The 20,528-nt window shown below is 49.1% G+C and overlaps 2 protein-coding genes across 4 annotated transcripts in view; one reads left to right on the forward strand and one right to left on the reverse strand.

Moving 5' to 3' along the window:
* KCNIP1 (potassium voltage-gated channel interacting protein 1) overlaps positions 1–20,528 on the forward strand; it is a 346,247-nt gene that overhangs the window by 23,203 nt on the left and 302,516 nt on the right. The window lies entirely within an intron of this gene.
* Positions 236–10,266, reverse strand: KCNMB1 (potassium calcium-activated channel subfamily M regulatory beta subunit 1). Of its 3 annotated transcripts, none has more exons than XM_040444696.1 (4): positions 10,110–10,266; positions 7,580–7,737; positions 6,001–6,172; positions 236–841 (listed from the first exon to the last, which is right to left on the reverse strand). In XM_040444696.1, the coding sequence occupies exons 2-4, from the start codon at positions 7,711–7,713 to the stop codon at positions 572–574; spliced, it is 576 nt and encodes a 191-aa protein (XP_040300630.1). In that variant the 5' UTR covers positions 7,714–7,737; positions 10,110–10,266; the 3' UTR covers positions 236–571. The 3 variants fall into 3 exon arrangements, with proteins under 3 accessions (XP_040300630.1, XP_040300622.1, XP_040300640.1); XM_040444688.1 differs by lacking the exon at positions 10,110–10,266 and adding an exon at positions 9,888–10,029; XM_040444706.1 differs by lacking the exon at positions 10,110–10,266 and having other exon boundaries at positions 6,001–6,211; positions 7,580–7,646.

The following is a 20,528-nucleotide window of genomic DNA, read 5'->3' on the forward strand; positions in this document are numbered from 1 at the left end:
CTGTACATGACATCCCCATGACTTAAGTATTTTAGAACCAGAAGTTTGTGCCTATATTTGTTAATTTTGGAATAAAAATGCATATAGTACTGAGTGTCCTAAAAGCAATATTCTAAATGTTCTGTATACGTGGGACCTGCTGTCCCATAATTTCATTATGGAATTCAAAGAAGGAACTGAGGTTTGCCAGGGACGGCAAAGGTGGGCCTTTGAGCCAACCGAGAAAACACAGGCACAGAGATAAGCATCATTGTTGTCTGTGGGGCGGGGTCCGTGGCGCAGTAGAAAGTGGGTTTGAGCCAGTTGAGTGGGGACAGGCGATGGGAAGCTGTTACCAGCTGGCCTGGAGCTCTCTGAAGCACCAGGGGGCTGTTGCACATTCCATATCCCATCCTATCAGGAATGAGTTAACAAAGGGATTTCCCAAGGCCCACCCACGTAGCGGAGGGTGGGATGGATAAGAGCCCTAATAGTGAGAAGGCAGGGGGAGGAGACATGGATACATGAGTAGGGAGAGGCCTGGGGGCCCACCCAGTCCCCTCCGGCCGAGCATGCTGTGGCATGGATAGGTCTACTTCTGAGCCGCCAGGATGGAAAGGGACTGGTTGATCTTCACCATGGCGATAATGAGGAGGCCACCGGTCAGCAGGAAGGTGGGCCAGAAGAGAGAGAAGAGCAGGGTCTGGGGTCCATAGAGGCGCCGGTACAGGACAGTGGTCTCATTCTCCCGAGTCGTTGAGAAGCAGTAGAAAATCCGATGCTCGTGGAAGTTCGTTCTGACCTTCTCCACATCGGCCCGGGCCACCTGGTAGTTTTCCAGGCTGCGTGGGATGTAGGAGCACTGTGAGGGGAAGCAAGAGCACCCATGAAGTCGGAAATCCCCGTCGCTTTGGGCAAGATGAGGGGCTGGCATGAAGTAAGGGAAAGTGTTGGCTTTGGCGTTGGGCCCCCGGCTGGGAGTTGGGACTGGTTGAAGCTTGGAAGGCTGTGCACTGCTTGGTTCCAGAGGGCACCTTCACAGTACAGTGTCATTTGTGAGGACAGTGGCCCAGGAGCTGCTCGGGGTACATGCCCACACCTGGAGGGGGGGCCCAACTGGAGTCCTAGTTCTGCCTCCACTGGCTGTAGAACCTTAGGCAAATTGCTCGCCTTTCTCAACCTTGATATCTTATCTCTTAAATGGGTTAATAGCAATATCTCCTTCAAAGGATGTTATTAAAGATGGGCTTCAAACTTAACTGGCCAATGAGTGACACAGACCGAGTAGGCTCTGCATTTGGATCGAGGGCAGAGGTCATACGCTCAGTCGCCCACGGGGCTCACACTGCAGCATTCACATGTGAAGTGGGGGAGGGAAGAGATGACGGGTGCCACCTGACACTTCCCCTGGTGCCAGGGACAATTGTCGGGGGGGGGGGGGCTGATGAAATGAAGAGAGCCAGAAGCTTCCAGACTGGCAGTCCTCACGCCATCCGGACGATGCATGCCACGTGATCCAGAAGACCTGTTGTAGCCAGGCCTCCAAAATTTCAAGAAAGGTCAGAACCCCAAATTTTAATGTGAACTCCCGCAGTTTTAAAACATTGGCAAAAATTTGAATCAAAAACCCTCCGTGGTTCTAGCCCTTTGTGAGCCAAAAAAAGATATTGGCAAGCCAGTATTTGATACTGGGATTCAAAGGAAAAAGACATTACATTTGAAAGAGCTTGTGCAGGCAAAGCACGGCACACACTTAATTCTGACACTGGTTGTTAGGAGCCTCTGGCCTGGTCAGGTGAGGTCCATCTGGAAAGTTCTGCAGAGGAGGCACAGAATGGAGACCCTGCTTTTATCTCCGTTCTGTGCCGGGAGGTCTGAATGTTATGTATGTGAGGCTCTGGGAGATATTCTGCAAAGGTGGTCCCTCCGTCACAGAATCTGCAGCAGACCACCTGGCCAGAGCGCAGCTTCCCGCTCACTCTGAATTACTGAGGGCAGGGTCCAGAAAACAAGTGATCCCTTCCTACAGTGGTTTGAGACCACTGGCCTAGTATAATCATGTCCAAGATCAACATGTGTACTGTTGAGCCAGCCTCTCCCCAGGCCTTGGTCACTTCCTGGATGTGAATGAGACCCCATCCCCAAAGCTGCTGGCCCACACAGCACTCATCCAGCAGTAAAGAGGATAGTTGCATTCACGTTCTGACAGCCTGGGATGTGGGGGAACTGCCACCCAATTAGGTTCCCAGCCAGCCAGGGAGCAACTAAGGCTGGGAAACACTGCCTCCAGGGAATCTGCCAAAGTTGTTGGACACTGCAGGGTCCCATAGCAGGTGAATTCAGAATTCTGAGCTGAGAGGACCTAGCCTGTCTCCCCAGTGCCTCTCACTATGACCTTGGTAACCTACCCCATTGAGCAATGGTGTGGCTGTGGAACCAGACAGACCTGGATTCAGCCACCAGTTCCAAGTTGTACAACCTCTCTGAGTCTTGCAAAATGGGTATGTGAGGACATTAGAAGAGATCATACATGTAAAGCCCAAGCACAGAGCCCAGCACATGCTAAGTGCTCAGTAAATGGAAGATGCTATCAAAAGTAATAACAAAAATAGGGGCGCCTGGGTGGCGCAGTCGGTTAAGCGTCCGACTTCAGCCAGGTCACGATCTCACGGTCCGTGAGTTCGAGCCCCGCGTCAGGCTCTGGGCTGATGGCTCAGAGCCTGGAGCCTGTTTCCGATTCTGTGTCTCCCTCTCTCTCTGCCCCTCCCCCGTTCATGCTCTGTCTCTCTCTGTCCCAAAAATAAATAAAAACGTTGAAAAAAAATTAAAAAAAAAAAAGTAATAAACAAAAATAATGTGACTTAACTATGAAATGCAACAACAGCTCTTTCTTTCCATTCTTAAAGAGGGCCTGGCGGATAAGCTCTCAGGTGAGGGCTTGTGCCCATCCTGGGCCCCTCTGTGTCTTTTGCCAGCGTGTGGTCATGCTGGATCCTTTGGTGGGACTTTTTGACAAGACACTGGACAGTTCACTTTGCAGGACCGACCTCAGAGGCCTGGGGCCTATCTGCATCCTCTGTCCCCTGTCTGGGATCCAGCTACCTCTGAGTTATATGAAGGATCTGAAATGGTCCAACCTTCCCCCAAGTCCTGTGACAGCACATTCTCAGCACAGAGCATGGGAGGGGGCTTAGAATCTCCTGCACTAAGGCTCATGGGAGAACCAGTAGCTGATCAGTAGCCTCCTTCCTCAGAGTGAGGCTGGGGGGGGCGGTAGCCTTGACTGGCCTTTCACACGTGAATCCCGAGCACGCCCAGCTGGCCCAGAGCACTGGCTCCCTGTACTCCAGAGCTGAATGAAAGTAGATGGGGTAGCTGGCGCACCAACCCAGCTGCTTGACAAAACCACAAAGGGCGCTTCCACTGTCCCACCAGAGCAACAGCCTCTTTAGCACCTCTCCTGGTGATGCCTGGGTGCTAGGAGAAAGAAGACAGAAGAGTCTGTGCCTACCAGCCTGCACTGTCCTTACAGGTGCAGGCAGAGCATGCCCACACGCTCTCACATGTCTCACATGCTGCAGAGAGCTCACTACAGGGGCAGATCTGGCCCCTTGCTCCTCTGAACCGGCAACCTCAGAGTCAGGCAGGCAGCCTGCAAGCCGGCCTGCTCGCAATTCCTATCACACCAGTGATCCCTTCTGGTTGTCTTTGGGAATTTGCTTCTTGCTCCTTGGGATAAATCAGCAGCCACTGAATGCCAAAGAAGAAGCAGGAGTCAGGTAGGTGCTGATTCAGGAGGACGTAGGGGCTCTATCCCCATCTGGTGGGGCTGAGTCATGTTAGTGCTGACAAAACAGGTCTGGTCACCTTGCACTGTCCAGACCCATTTCTCTTTGACCCCCCCCCCCCCCAACACTGTCAGTAATCCCACTGTGCACCATCAACACTCTGCCCTTCCCATCCCATCCCAGCAGCTACCAAACTCTGACTGTCAGCATCCATCCTCACTGCAGGCCCTACCTCCATCCTGGCTGCTTGTCATGGCCCCAGGCTCTCTGCCCAGTCGTTGAACTTCACACTCCTCTGTACCACTCTGATCATGCTCCCAGGACCACAGACCCTTTAAAGACTCCTGTTTGCTCGCAGAGGTAATTCTAAGCCTTAGAATCACCTGGAGAACCCTAAAATTCTGCATCAGTTGGTCTGGTGTAGGAACCCAGTTTTGTTAAGTCCCCAGGTGGTTCCAATGCATGGCCAGAGTTGACCAGTGCCAGATTGCCTGATCACATTTCAATTCCATACTTGCATAGTCCTTGGCAGAGATGACAGGCACACAGCTTGTACTGTGCCAGAATATCATTAGCATTTCCCTTCTTTATGGTCTACTTGGATTTAAGTTCCCGGTAACCAGTAGAGCCTTCCCCTAGGAAATGGTAGGCATTTATGACCCCACCTCCTGCTAAAATCAGCACCATGGAGCATTATTTGGAGTGAACTTGTTCCAGATAAAGCTCCGGCTTTCTGGTACAAATGCAAAGGAACTTGACCTGTCCCGGGCCCAGGTTGATGAGACAGGTCTCTACCTGTCCCAATGGAATCGGAGAGATCGGACCGCCTTGGCATTTGCTCTATTTGCTATTCAGGCAGACCAACCTCTATTTCTCATGAGGTTGAATCATTGTGTTTTTTGGTAAAATGGTGATGGTAAATAAGCTTAGCCCTTCCCCCAATTTGCTTCCTTACGCTGGACTTCTAAAGCTTGGAAAAAATCTCTACTGGATATAAAAGTCTAACTCCATGCGTTGTAGGATAGCTTCTTCTACCCACTTTGCTAATGGTGCTGTGTTGTGTCTTGCACTGGAATTCAACACTTACTTCTCCTTTCCTACTGTGTTGTGTTCGCTGTTGCACCCGGATATCCTTAAAGACGATCTTTTTATCAAAAAAAAAAAAAAAATCAGTGAAGTGTTTTCTATAATCTTTTTTTTTTAAATATAGGAACTAATTATTATCCATAACTTGTAGTGTTTTCACTAAAGTTTTGCTTCTCTCAAAAAAAACATATAAAAACCTTTCAGAAACAAAAAACTTTCTGATTCCATAGGTGGGTCATGTGGAGCCCATCTCTGCAACATCTTCCTGTCCCACTGAGCTCTGCGTTGGTTTCTGCAGGACGCCTTCCAGTACCTTCTATTCTATGCCCTCCATTTGCCCTGCATGCTGCCCTCCATGTTTCTGTGTATCTCACCCCTGCTGATTTTTAAAGCCTAACACAAATACTTTCCTGACACCCTCACCTCACTGTTGGCTAGAAAAAGTCACTCCTGCCCTTGACCCTATAATTTTCTCTTTTCCTCTCTATGGCACTGATCCCTCCCCGTTAGATATTATTTCCCATGTAAGCTCTCTCCTCCTGAGTCCAAAGCTCCTGCCACAGGAAGTGCTCAGTGACTATTGAATGAATGAGTGAATGGATAAGGCCAACTTGTATTTTCTATAGGAAATACTAGGATGGTGGGTTGGGGGTGCAGGAGGTAGTGATGGGAAAAATCTCCCAAGCACTGGTTTCCAGAGATTTCTCCAGCCTCTGCTTTCCTGGGGGAAGCGAGGGGTATCTCAGGAGTTCCCTCCCATGGGGTCAGCTCTGGGTCTGGTCTCTCATTTGACTCACCTTATACAAGTGCCGGCTATCCACCTGACATTGAACTCAGCACACTACACAGCCTCTGTCTTCATTAACAGCACTCCAGCAAAGGTGGCAGCTGAGCTTAGAGGGGCTCACTGCCTGCCCCAAGTCATACAGCACTTAGTGGCAGAGTGGGGATTCCAACCCAGGTCTGTCTAACTCCAACCCAGAAGAGCTAAGTCTGGCTGGACCTCATATCAGCTGTGGACCCTCATCACGTAGGCTCAGGTTCCATGCTCTAGAGTGGAGATGTGGATCCAGTTAGGAAGAGGCCCATGCACCTGCCAGGGGCAAGGGAGATATGTGCCCATCCCCTCCCCTCCCCCAGTCAGTACCTGCTGGTTCTGGTCACGAGTGTCCTCCGTGTGGTACAGCACAGCCCACCGGCCCACAGCTGACACATTGACCCACAGGCATGGGTACTGGGGCACCTTTTTGCCCTCCAGCTCCTCTTGGTCCCTGATGTTGGTCTCAATCAGGTGGCACGTGGATTCCTGGGTCCACACGCTGGGGAGACCGTGTGCACATACATACATATCTCAGAACCTGGGTGGCACAGAGCACCAGGTTTAAACCCCTTTGGAGAGACTAGGCCTGGGACTTCCATCTTGCCATAATCATCTAGCACTAAAGGAGCGTGACCCCACTCACAAGAAGCATAGAATCAGAATATCAATGCTGTTAAGCCTCTTAGAGATCATCTAGATAAATGATTCTCCCCCGGGCTGCTGACCCAAAGCCCTGGGGAGCTTTTGAAAAGATTTCCATGTCCAAGCCATGCCCCAGAACAAGGGAATCAGAATTCCTAAGGTGGGCGGGGCCCAGGCCCTGATATGTTTTTAAAAGCCCCCGCCTTGATTCCGCTGAGCAGCCAGACCTGAGACCCCTTAGCCCTTAGCCACACCATCCTCATCTTGCAGGCGGTGGGAAGAAGGGCTCAGAAAAGTCGAATGACTTTTCTGAGGCCACACCGGACCTGTGCCTTTTCCCCTAAAATGAGTGGATGTAGAAGGGACTTGATTTGTGCCAGGGTAGGGAGGTTGGTGGGGATGGCGGTCAACCTGGAGATAACGTGTCATAGGCACACAGCAGTCCTGTACAATGCCTCTCTCGGGTAAGATTCCAACCTGGAATCGCTCCAGGGTTATAAAACATGGGGAAGAAGCAGGCCCAGGAGAGGCTAACAGGCTCAGCAACCCATCAGGGGATCACCTGTGACTCATCTCCCGTTTATCAGGCAAGACACACATTGCCAGATGGAGGGACTATCAGCAGCTGGAAATGTCCAGAGGTGAGGGTCTGAGAGTTATCCTCAAAACACAAGTGGAGAGAATGGATCAGGAACTTCACACCTTTTCCTTTAAAAGCTCGAGTGGTTGACATGTCAGGGAGCAAGGGCATGGAACATCTGTGAGCTTCCAGAACAGAGCTCCAGGGGAGCAGGCTTTGGCTCAGTGTGACATTTCCTACTCAGAAAAGCCCCAAAATGAAATGGTATGTACAATGAAGTACTGAGCTCCCTGTCACTTGAGGTATTCAACAGGAGGCTAGACGCCCACCTGACTAGGAGGTTTCCGAAGGGGAGTCAAACTGTGCAAATGAGCTATGAAAATCTAGAACTCTGATTTCTCCAGGGTTAAACTCACGCTGGAGCATTTGCTCTGATCCTTCACCGTTTCTTGTGAGAAGGGCCTCCTATGTCTACCACCCCCAGGTCCCAGAACCCCGGATGAGCAGGGTCCGGTCAGGCCTACCCTCCCTGCACTTGAACCGTGAACCCTAAGACTGAGGATTGTCCAGACCTTCCTCCCTGATGTGAAGTCAAGGGGAGGGGTAGGAAGAGGCTGGGGTTCCTGGCAGAACAGACCCTTGGGAGAATGGCTGGAGGGTGGGGTAGCCAGGTGAGTGCAGTACCTTTTCTGGTAGAGGGGCAGCATGGTCGTGCCCAGGATATAGTAGGCAATGACAGCACACACCACCATGGCCACACCCAGGCAAAGAGCTCGAGTCTCTCCCCGCTTCTGGGCCATCACCAGCTTCTTCCCCATGTCCACTGCAGGCAGCGGTCATTTCTGGAGCCACAGAGGCAAACAGACACGGGATGAGCACAGGCAGCAGGTAATCCCCACAGCGGGGACAGGTAAGAGGGGAGGGTACTCAAAGATCAACACCACCTCTAGTTTTATGTGGAGTTGCAACTTCAGAGGGCTTTTTTCACCCCAATGTAAGCCTCCCATCTGCTCTGAGAGGCAAGTATCATCCCCTTTCCACCGTTGAAGGATCCGGGGCCCAGAGAGGTAGAGTGACTAGTCCAAGGTCGCATGTATGATAGGCTCACTATTGGCTCCTAAGAGGAGGTCCATATTCTCAGCCCTGGAATCTGCGACTGGTACTTTACATGGCAAAGACTTTAGGGAATGCTGAGATGGGGAGATTATCCTGAATTATCCATGCAGACCCCAAATGTAATCACAAGGGTCCTTTGACAAGAGGAGAAGGTAAGAAGCCAGAGGAGACTTTGGACTTCTGGCTTCCAGAATTATGTGAGAGGAGATTTCTGTTGTTTGGGGCCACCAAGTATGTAGTAATTATTATGGCAGCAATAGAAAAGTAATACAGTGACATAAACAGAAACAGTAGGCAGCAGGTGTGGAACACCCAAGCACTTTCTCCTAGGACACTTCACAGTTTACCAAACAATCCCCAGGCAAGGCTGGCCGGGCTGAGGGCAGCAAGCAGAGTAGGGACAGCAGGGCCCCCAGCAGGCAGCCAGGTAGGCTGAGTACCCCGAACACAATGGGCTCTTTACTGGAGAGTGGGGATGCACTCCAGAAGCTGCCATCGGTGAGTCCCCTACCTTCCAGGCTACTCAGTCCTCCCAGGGGCACTGCCTCCTCTGCTGCATGCCTTCTTGTGTCCTCCCAGCCCCTGGGCACTCCTGACACTGGGAAGGCAGGGGTGTTGGGTGACCAGGTCTGGGAACTCAGGAAGAGAGGAGAGGAGAGGAGAGGAGAGGAGAGGAGAGGAGAGGAGAGAGGACAGGGGAGGGTAGGGGAGGGAAGGAGAGGGGAGGGGAGGGGTTCCCCCCATAACAGAGAAGTTTGGAACCTGCTGTCTATTCAGGTCTCACCTGTCTGTAATGCTCTGGTGATACTGTTTACCTACACTGAGAGAGTAGATTTGCAGAGTGGTGATAAAACCATGCAGGACAAAAGAATGGGGTGAGGATATGGATATGGATACGGTTATCGGTATGGATGGGATTTAACAACCACAGGGAGGGCCTTCAGACAGGAAGAAGAGTAGGAACTGCTGATATCCCCTGAGGCCTGGATAGGAAGAAATGGATTGCCGCTATAAGAGGAGGGATTTCAGTTGGACTCCAAGAAGAAATTCTCACTTTTGAGAGTTGCTAAATATGTGGACTTTTTGTATATATCTTTCATTTGGAAAAGTCACTCAAAGTCTGGGGTGAATTTCGGAAAGATGGAGAATGAAGGAGAAGATAGGATTTTGGAGGGTCTTCTAGACCTGGTATTTTGGTTGACATTCTCTTCCTTAAGGACAGATTGTAGAGTATGGTGTTTAAGGGTTTGGTGGGGGGTGGGGCAGGGAGGACTCTGAGGTCAGCAGATCCAGGATCAAATCCTGACTTTGCCACTTAGCAACCATATGACTATAAAACAAGAATAATAGTACCTGCTTCAGAGAGTTCTGACAAAGATCAAGTCACATGCCAAATATCACATATTGATCACAGGGTCTGGCCCGATGCAGGCTGTCACTAAACATTAGTTACTAGTATAACAAAGGGAATCCTGAAGGTTTGGAGCAGAAGCCCCCAGTGCTCTTGCTGAGCCTATTTTTTGTCCCACTTCTCCCCCGGGGACAAATGCCAGGACCAGCCCTGCTCTCCGGGTGGCTACACTCTGGTGCTCTGGGAGCTGGGACCTGAGTGCTAGGACACTGAGGTACTAGAGTGATCCAGCCATGGAGTGATCCCCCAGTAGGCCACCAGACTATGGGCCCAGACACCAGCCGTTCTCGTCTCTCTGCTGACACCACTGTCAGCCCCTCTGGAGCCCAGAATCCTGATGGACCTCCCTTAAGGAAGGAAGTTCCGCGGCCAGCCTCCCTCCCCCCACGATCTCCCCACTAACCCCCGGTCAGTCGTCAATCGTTGGAGAAACCACTCCCCAAGGGCTCTGGACGCACTACTCACAGTCTCCCGTGCCCTGGAGTCTTCAGCAGGCAGATACTTCTTGCCTGGCCCCTGCCCCCACCCCAAAAGAGGCTGCCTGAGCTGCAGCGAGAAGCTTGGGCTCCCAGCCCATCTCTGAGAAAGCGGGCTTTGGTCCCCATCTGGGACAAGCCTCCATGCCCAAACATGGTCAAGTCTGAGCACACAGCCCCGGGACACAAACTCAAGAGAGTAGGTACCAACCCAGGAGACAACAGCAGCCGTTACCAGGCCCCCACACCTGCAATTTCCAGGGTCTGTAGAAAACAGATTTTGAATAACAAAAGACAGCAAAACTGAGAAGCCAGGAAAGACCATCCCGGTGCATTTAGAGACATTTCTTCATCACTCAGTCTCTCTGGTCTGGCACAGAAGTCAGGAACGGGAAATGATTTTCCTTTTGTTGACATGAGGGAAGGAGGAGGAGTTAGAGCTCCAAAGGGTTGGGCTTATCAGCCACTAGGGGGCTGGCATTTCCCCACAGGAGCCTCCAAACCCTCCAGAGCCTTTGACACTTGCATGCTGTGTGACCCTGCGCAGGTCACGGCACCTCTCTGAGCTTCAGTTTTCTCAACTACATTATTGGGATTTTTTTTTTTAATTTTTTTTTTCAACGTTTATTTATTTTTGGGACAGAGAGAGACAGAGCATGAACGGGCGAGGGGCAGAGAGAGAGGGAGACACAGAATCGGAAACAGGCTCCAGGCTCTGAGCCATCAGTCCAGAGCCTGACGCGGGGCTCGAACTCACGGACCACGAGATCGTGACCTGGCTGAAGTCGGACGCTTAACCGACTGCGCCACCCAGGCGCCCCATTATTGGGATTTTTTTAAAACTTACTTCGTTCACAGTAATGATGAAGGTTAGGAATAATGGAGATTTGAGGCAGAGGAAGAGAAATCCACCTTTTAAAGCCCAGCCAAGCAGAAGCTGAAAGCAGTGACAGTCCCACTGCTGTCCCAGCCAGCCAGGTCCAGGGGCAGCAGCCTGCTCAGCCAGGTAGCCTCTTCCCAAGGTACTTGTCCTTTTGGAAGAGGGAAACAGGCAAGAAATGGGGCCCGTGAGCTCTTCTGCTGCACGAAAGTGAGCCCCCCTCCGAAATGCTGGGACAAGCTCTGCTCTCGAAGGTATGTGGAGAAAGACTCCGGTCCTTAGCTGGCTGTGGGGCTGTAGGTGAAGGGCAAGGAAATAATGATACTACAACAATAAAGATTAGTGCTCTGCATTCACCTGGGCTGTTAGAAATCACAAAACGCCTTCCCAACTTCAAACCTCCAACACTCTAATGTAATAAGCACTGCGGGCTCATACTAATCTATTCAGGTAGAGGTTTTTCTACCCATTTTATAAATGAGGTAACTGAGGTTCAGAGAGGTTAAATAGAGTGCCCAAGGCAAATTGCTTTGCATCTTTGTCTCAGTTTGTCCATTTCTAGAATGGAGATAACTATACCTAAACCTTCGGTGCCTCTTGAAAAATAAGAGATCACCTAAGCTTTCTGACCGGCAGATTGTGTTTTCCAAAGATGGCCACACCAATATGCATCCCATCTCACATGCTCTTCCTACAATGTGACATCAACGCTCCTCCATCAAGAGGGGCATCTGTGTCCTTCAACACTGGCAGAGCTCTGTAACCACCTTGCCAATAGAATGTGGTAGAAGTGACACTGTGTGATTTCCAAAGCTAAGTCATAAACAGCGATACAGCTTTCACTGAGCACCCTCTCCCAGGACACCTCCCTTGGAGCCAGCCACTGTATCATGGGGAAGCCAAGAGGTCACATGGAGGTGTTCCAGCCGACAGCCCCAGTTCACTTCTCAGCCAACAACCAGCATCCCCCACCGACATGAGTGAAGGAGCCTGCCGATGACGCCAGCCCCAGCCTTCAAGTCTCCCAGCTGCGGCCACAGACATCATGGAGCAGAGACCAGCCACCCACTCTGTGCACTCTCTGAATTCCCCATCCACAAAACCCACGAGCAAATTAAATGGTTGTTTTATGCCACTATATTTTGAGGGACTTTGTTATGCAGTCCCAGTAACTAGAATATATTGTAAGTGATTTAAAAGGGAAACTTACTGTTGCTAGTGATTGTGGTAGAACTGAACCAGTGGGGATGAAAAAGCCTGAAATGACTATATGGAGTGGTATAGGGGAGCTTTAGAAACGCCCTCTATATTCTTATATCAGGTTGCTCACCGGTGCACAAATGGAATAGAAGTATAGAGTTATAAGTGGGATTTTCATTTATTGAGCAGTTACTATGGGCCAGGGCGTGAGCCACATCCAAATGCAAATACATATACATATACAGATGCATGTATACATATGTGTAGACACACATTGCGTACATGCATGTACATATTTGCACACACACATATACATGTGTACACACTTTCACATACATATACACATATATGCACACATATACATATACATATACATGCATGCACATGTTTACAGATATATATGCATATGCACGTGTACAAATGTACACGTGCATGTGCACACAATGTGCATATGCACACACATACACACATACACATACGCACATGTCCATAAACGTATACATACACACACATGCATATACATACACATATACATGCATATGCATACACAAATATATATACATTCCTCTCAGCAGTCCTCACAAAAGGCCTCGTTTCTATGCTTTGCCCAAGGTCACTCCCCTGTCACATGATGTGATGGAGCCTGACGTGAACCTGTGCTTGCTGACCCCACAGCTCATGCCTGCTCCTCCATGACTCCCTTAGGCACGGTTTTCAAGAGGACCAATGTTCCTTTACAACGTCTGCCTCAGCTGCTTTACAAGCCCCCCTCTTCAGTCTATAGCCCTTTCTGGATTGTGCATCCATTTATTTATTTAAACCCTTTTGAATCAATATCTATTCTCCGCCACCACTTGGGATAATAAGTCCCATAAATCAAATTGGCAACCATGTCCTGAGCCCGTGCTGAGCCCGTGCCGCTGGCAGTGGGAATGAGTGGCCCTCAGTTCTCGCTGAGCCATTCGCTCACACACTTGAGGACCTACCGTGCGGAGACTCCGAATATGTCACTCCACATTGGTGGGTCCCCGTGGGGAAGGGAAGATGGATTTTTAAAACTGCAAAAAGGCACGATGGAAAAATAAAATGACATATTTTCGGGGAGAGAGTAATAAAAGACAGAGGAAATCACGGTGAACGATTTTTCACTGGAGTTGAGAAGACAATGGATAAAAACAGGACAATTAAATGTCCATATTTGAATTAAATGGCAAGACTGGACCTGAGGAGGAGCAGGACAGGGCTACTCCCTCCGAGCGAAGGGAAGCCTCCCACCTTTCTCGTTTCACTCTTTCAGCCGCACTTTTCCTTCCCTTCATGTTTCTTACTTAGTGACAAGGTATTTTAGCCTGCTATATTGTTAACATAATTGTAAGCAGCTTGAAATCCTCTTTGAAACAAGGAAGAGCATAAATAAATAAAAAGCACTGCTATCCATCTGTGCAGTAAGGTCGTTTCCTCATGCTTTTTCCTTACTGCAACATCATCCAAGCTCACCGTGGAAAAGCTGTAGGATAGAGAAGTGCAGGAGGAGGATAGAGCACAATGATGACCCCACCACCTGGAGAGAATTTGTTGGTCAGGGTGCATGTGTGTCCTTCCAGACACTCCTAAAAGGATTCAGGCATTCTCTGCCTCCAGAGGGCACATTCCTGGGTCCCCACCTGCTAGTGAGCTCTTCCCCTTCCCTGGAATTCGGTCCTGGGGTCCTCCCCTCACTTCTGTTCCCTTAGCCACTCTCCTCGACTCCTGGGCCAGGTCGGGGCTGTGGCTTAACATGCTCGGAGCACATGTACGCAGCTCCTTCCCTCCCTGTTCTTGTGATGCTCTGTTTCTTCTTGTGCCTATTCCCCATTCACTGGTCTTCCCGCTGGAGTGTATAAGCTCCCTGAGATCCGGGGCCAGAGCTGTTCTTACCACTGTCGCATCGCTAGGTAAACAGAGACTCGGGGTTTTGCTGCTGTTTGTGGTTTCGTCAGAAGAAAATCTTTTGCTTTTTCAAAAAACGTTCACCATCTTAACCAATTTAAGTGTACAATTTGGAAGTGCTAACAATATTGACATTGTTGTGCCCCAGGTCTCCAGAACTTGGTCGTCTTGCCAAACTGAAACTCTATAACCCATTGCACAACGACTCCCCATTTCTCCCTCCTCCTTGGCAACCGCTATCTACTTTGTGTTCCTCTGAGTCTAACTACTTTAGATTCCTCGTATAAATAGAATCGTACCAAAGTTGCCCCTTTGTGTCATGCTATTTCACTTCACATAATGTACTAAAGGTTCACCCGTGTTGTAGCATTTGACCAGAAAAGAAACTCTTGCTCCTTAACGTAACAGAATATTGTACTTGTTTTCCCATTCCAGAAAACATTTTTTAAAAGCTTGTACAGTACACATTTTATATGGGTGAGCGTAGTATATTCCATGGACGCCATGTTGTTGGATATTGAGGAATGGTGCTTGTTGGCTTGTTTAGTGGAGCTCAGGTTACACTCTGCTGGTAGGTGGACCTGCTCCACCCACCCCTACCCTCACTTGCACCCATCATTGTCCTGGAACTGACAGGTCTGGGAGAGTTTGGATCTATTAGAACACAATATGGGGACCAGAACCTGGGGATAAATATGAGAGAGCCATAGAAGTAGAAGATGGCAGCGGGTTTCAATTTCCTAGCCCAGGCCAGACCTGATTTGAGCACTGGGGGTGGTGGGGAGAGACAAGGTAGGGGAGGTAGATGCAGGCTGATGGAGCTCTTTTCATACCATAGTCCATGGGACTCAGACTCTGGGGTGATGAGAACCAAGGGCTCCCAGTGATGCTGTGGTCCTGGGCAGTAGCCCCCTCCTAAGTGCGTGTTCGTGGCAAGTCAATGGCATGTGATCAGGAGTGAACAAGAAGTCCCCACCCTGGACATGTTTGACTCTGGCAAGATTCAGGGCCCCAAATGCATTAACTATTCTTAGTGGTGCCTGTCAGAATGGGGTCCAAGGACTGAACGATATTCCCTCTCCCGTCCCCTTCCGACTCCCTGCATGGTGGGGGCTTCGAAGCTACAAAGAGAATATTCCCACCCTTTTGCTGAGTCATAGAAAGTCCCTCCAAGGGCCCATAGAGATCATGTAGGTCAACAGCTTCCTGTGTGTAAGGCTTTCTATTCACAAATTAACAGAGGGAAGTGGTAGAGAATCTGAGAAGCACAGAAAAGAAGAAATCAAGTCCAACATCCCAAGCAAACCACTGTCAAAGTATTGATGTTTAGATTATATTCTAAAGACAAATGCAAATGCTTTTTAAAAATAAATTTAGGAATGTTCTGTATGATTTTAAGTATGTCCTTCTTATTTTAAATAGAAACACATTCCCATTAAGCTGATATTATTTTGCAACATAATGCTTCATGTCTGTGATAGTGCATTTTACTGATGTGCCATAACATGTGTACTTTCCAATTAGGAGACATTTAGACTATTTTCAAGGTTTTGTTATTATTAGCTCTCCTCCAGTGACAACCTTCGAACATCAGTCTTTGTTCACCTCTCTGATTCTTTTCTTCCAATAGATCTCTAAAAGCAGGGATCACAGTCAAAGATTATGAGCCTTTTAAAGGCTTTAACCCCTTCTCTTTTCCTGGAATCATAGGATTCACTTTGCCCAGAAGTATAGGATCCAATAACATGTGAACTTCCCTTTTGCTGGTGAGCTGTCTGAGCTCAGAGAGGTGAAGTGACTTACCCAAAGCCACACAGCTTTGATGGTGCAGGGATTGGGATTCAGACATTTCTCTACAGCCTCTCATGAGTATCAGAACGTAGTCTGGAGCCCATGTCCACTGACTCCCAGGCAGTGTTCTTACCATACTCCTTCTGAAGATTATTTCTCTACCCATAACTAGGGTTCTCAATTCCTAAGCACTAACTTGTGACAGGCACTGTGCTAAGTACTTGGAACACAGCATCTCATTTGATCCTGTGATCTATGAAGTAAGTACTATGATTGCCCTCATTTTATAGATGGGCGCACTAAAGCAGAGCAGGTGCTGGCCTGCTGGCCACTCCCCCCGACTTTCTTTTCGCTACTCCACAGCCTCCTTCAGGGGAAGGAGGTCTCTCCCTATGGCCTCTCCTCTGCCTGGGGAGGAGCCGGGCATAGCCTTCTTGAAGTTCCAGGCCACGCCTCAGCCAGTGACTCAGTCTGAGCCAGGACCCTGGGAGGAAGCCACCACTTGCTCTGGAGGCTAGCTCTTAGTCTGCTAGCCCAGGGCGCTGGCCGCAGCAGCTGCTTCCTTTAAAATTTAAAAAAAAAAAAATTTTTTTTAAAGATTTATTTATTTTTGAGAGACAGAGCCGAGCAGGGGAGGGGTGGAGAGAGAGGGAGACACAGAATCGGAAGCGGGCTCCAGGCTCTGAGCTGGCAGCACAGAGCCCGACACGGGGTTCGAACCCATGAACCATGAGATCATCACCTGAGCTGAAGTCGGACGCTCAACCAACTGAGCCACCCAGGCACCCCATCTGCAGGCATTTGAAAAGAGACGCCGCAGAAAAGGGCTTTTTAATTTCCCTTGTGGCACGTTAATAAATATGTATGTTTGTCATCCACAAACAATAAGATTGCTCGCACAAAGCTCAAAGGGTTGACCAGATAGATTTGAACTGGGCCTGCTCTCAGGGGACACTATCTCCCAGAAGACCCTGTCTCCAAGGAGCAAACTGTAACGGCCTCTGGGGCTACTTTTTTACAATTCACAAGTTACTGAGTGCTTTCTTGCTAGGCTCTGTACATACCTCATTATGTTGGTTTCCTAGTGTTGCTGTAACAAATTGTCACACACTGGGCAGCTTCAAGCAATAGAAATGTATTGTTTCATAGTTCTGGAGGCCACAAGTCTGAAATCAAGAGGCTGCCTACACAGCTCTAGAGGAGGGTCCTTCCTTGTCTCTCACAGCTTTTGGAGGTCCCGGGCATTCCTTGGCTTGTGGCCGTGTCACTCCAATCTCTGCAACTATCCTCACTGGACCTTCTCCTCTTCTGTCTTACAAAGACAGTCGTCGTTGGTTTTTGAGCACACCCAGGTAATCCAGGATGATCTCAAAATCCTTAATAATGTCTGCAAAGAACTTTTTCTTCTTTTTTTTTAATTTTTTTTAATTTTTATTTTTTTTAATTTTTTTTTTTTTAATGTTTATTTATTTTTAAGACAGAGAGAGACAGAGCATGAACAGGGGCGGAGCAGAGAGAGAGGGAGACACAGAATCTGAAGCAGGTTCCAGGCTCCGAGCCATCAGCCCAGAGCCCGACGCGGGGCTCGAACTCACGGACCGTGAGATCATGACCTGAGCCGAAGTCGGACGCTTAACCGACCGAGCCACCCAGGCGCCCCAAAGACCTTTTTCTTCTAATAAGACCACATTCACATGGTCCAAGGATTTGGACACGGACAAATCTTTTTTCCAGGGCTGGCAGGAGGGGGGTGGGTGTTGGGGCACCATTGAAGCCACTACGCCCATCTTCTTTAATCTGCGTAACAACCCTGAGAGGCAGGAGAATTATCAAGGATGGATTAACTGCTGTGACAATCCCAAGATTTTATTGGTTTTTCCCAACAACAGTGCATTTCCATTTGCGGGGAGTCCAGAATATATGCTTCTGGTTGGGCAGCTCCCCTCTAGGTGGTTGTTCGTGGAATCAGGCTCCTTCATCTTATGGCTCCACTGTTTTGTGGCCTTGAGGTGACCCCAGAATTATCTAGCCAATAGACCGGAAGGAGGGAATTGGTGCAGAGAGAAAATGAAGGTGATTGGTACTTAACCACCTCGGCCTACAAGTGACACGCACCGCTTATCTTCACCTTCCATTTGTGAGGACTAGTCACATGGTCCCACCCAGGTGCAAGGGAGCCTGGGGAATGTAGTCCTGGATTCTTAGTATGAATATCACATTATTGGAGCTGGGTAGGACATCAAAATTTCCTGGTCAGCTGGCTGTGATTGTCATAGTATCATTCATTCATGTACTTCTCATTCATATAATTCACTCTTTCACCCAGAAGAGGAATTTGGGGCTTAAGTGATTTGGGGCGCCTGGGTGGCTCAGTTGGTTAGTGTTCGGCTTCGGCTCAGGTCACAATCTCGCTGTCTGTGACTTCCCACTCTGTGTCGGGCTCTGTGCTGACAGCTCAGAGCCTGGAGCCTGCTTCGGATTCTGTGTCTCCCTCTCTTTCTGCTCCTCCCCCAGTCACATTCTGTTTTTCCCTCTCTCTCAAAAGTAAATAAACATTAAAAAAAAATTAAAAAATAATAAAAAGAAGGGTTAAGTGATTTGACTAAAGTCACAGAGCATTTAAATCAAAATTCAATTGGGGCGCCTGGGTGGCGCAGTCGGTTAAGCGTCCGACTTCAGCCAGGTCACGATCTCATGGTCCGTGGGTTTGAGCCCCGCGTCAGGCTCTGGGCTGATGGCTCAGAGCCTGGAGCCTGTTTCCGATTCTGTGTCTCCCTCTCTCTCTGCCCCTCCCCTGTTCATGCTCTGTCTCTCTCTGTCCCAAAAATAAATAAACGTTGAAAAAAAAAATAAATCAAAATTCAATCAGTGTTTATTAAGGGTCATCTGAATTAGGTGCCCCTCCCTCAGGTAGGCCCACTCTATCTTTGAACTTTGCACACTGTGTTATCTGTGTGTGTACCAAGAATAACATTGATCAGATTGCTCTACATGGGCCTCCCTGTTGGTTCCCCACTCCAAGCAGTCAGTTCTTTGTCCTCAACTGTCAGATTCTCCTTCCCTCCTCCTTCCGGTCCCTCTGGAGAATGGGGGGGGGGGGGGGAGAGCTGGCTTTAGAGAGGCAGAAGGCAGAGAGGTAACATAGAGCTGAGAGCTGGAAAGGGAGGGGGTGGCTGAAAGAGAGCAAACCCACGTGGGCCAAGTGTCCTAGAAAATCTTCTCTGGTTTGACATGTGAGGGGTTTTGGAACAGCTTCAGTTAGGAAAAATTCAGGAACAAAAGAAAAATAGGAACAGTGTAACTGTGAACTATGAGTATTACCTACTTTCATGCATTTAAAGGAAAGCGGTGATTTTCTTTGTAATTTGTTTAAATTCCCTTTGTTTGCGGGACTGCTCTTCTAGACTGCAGCTCCGTTTGGAGAGAATGGGCTCCGGGCAGCATGACCAGAGGGCCCCAGCAGCTTGCACAGCCCCTGTTTACTCCAGTCAGCCCCCTTCACTCTCAAAACCAACCCAGCTTCAACAGTAAATTATGTGTAATCTATGAGTAAATTACTCAAACAGTAAATTTGGTGTTTGAGAGTGTAGGTCCCCCACAATTCATCTCTAAATGTCCAGGCCTGGGGCACCTGGGTGGCTCAGTCGGTTGAGCGTCATGATCTCATGGTCTCGGGTCATGATCTCATGGTCTGTGGGTTCGAGCCCCGCGTCGGGCTCTGTGCTGACAGCTCAGAGCCTGGAGCCTGCCTCGGATTCTGTGTCTCCCTCTCTCTCTGCCCCTTCCTTGCTCACACTCTTTCTGTCTCTCTCAAAATTAAATAAACATTAAAAAAAATTTTTTTTAATGTCCAGGCCTAGCTCAGGCCCTGAAGCACAGTCTGTGCCAAGGGTGGAATGCAGGAGCCAGGAAGGGCCGAGCTGTGATTTGAGTCCAGGCTTTTACACGCCAAATTTCAGGCTCCTCCTCCTATGTCAGCTTTGGTTCTGGAGCTCTCTAAACACAGTGGAACAATTAAAAAGTAACAAGGGTGTGGGACTGCCTGCCCTGTGTGTGGACTATGAATGCCATAGGGGTTGGGGGGTGGCGGGAGCTACAGATGGTGGCTGAAAACACCAGTAAACAGTTCTCAAGCTTCCTGCTTCAGAGCCTGTGGGAAAGAGGCCAAGTGTCCCAGGGATAGCCCTCCAGAGCCCATCGTCCTGGCCCTGCCTGGAGGGCAGAGCTCAAGTCTCCCCCTGTATCCATGGTAGGCAGACTGATGAGGTCCCAACTCAACAAGCAACCGTGTCAGAGGGATTTGAATTAGAACTCTACAGAGAAGAAAATTCGGCTCCCATTTTCGCTTTTTAAAATGTGCATTTATTTTTCTTTGCAAATAGCTTAAACACAGTCTTAACATTTTGAAACAAATGATCTTTTAAAAATGATCTGTAATCCCACCACCATTTAATAAACCTAGTCCTTGCATTTTGGAATCTTGTCCTCCAGGATTTTATTTTCCCCCCTTGTAAGTAGTTTTTCTGTGCCTGGTTATACTCATAGGCTTGTGTGTCAGTTATCCACTCCTGTGTAACAAACTACCCCCAAATTGAGCAACAGAGGCTCATAATTCTGCTGTGTGGTCCTTCTGGTCTGATCCGAACTTGGCTGACCTCAGCTGGGCCCACTCCTGTACTCACTTGGCTCTGGAAGGCCTCACTCACGTCCCACGGGTGGCTGGCTATCAGCTGGAGTGACCAGGTGACTCAGGTGACAAGGGGTTTCCTAGCGGACTAGATGAGCCTGCTCTTATGGTGCTGGTTCCAAGAGCAGAAAGCGAATTGGAAG

The sequence above is a fragment of the Herpailurus yagouaroundi genome, unplaced genomic scaffold, assembly GCF_014898765.1.
Source record: "Herpailurus yagouaroundi ecotype Mexico unplaced genomic scaffold, PumYag 29, whole genome shotgun sequence".
NCBI lineage: Eukaryota > Metazoa > Chordata > Mammalia > Carnivora > Felidae > Herpailurus > Herpailurus yagouaroundi.

Bases quoted from the DNA above. Each gene is read 5' to 3' on its own strand.
- KCNMB1 (XM_040444696.1), bottom strand. From the start codon at position 7,713: ATGGGGAAGAAGCTGGTGATGGCCCAGAAGCGGGGAGAGACTCGAGCT. The intron at 6,173-7,579 runs GTACTGCACTCA...CGGTCTCCCCAG, and splicing joins CTGCCCCTCTACCAGAAAAG to CGTGTGGACCCAGGAATCCA. The intron at 842-6,000 runs GTACTGACTGGG...TTCCCCTCACAG, and splicing joins CTCGTGACCAGAACCAGCAG to TGCTCCTACATCCCACGCAG.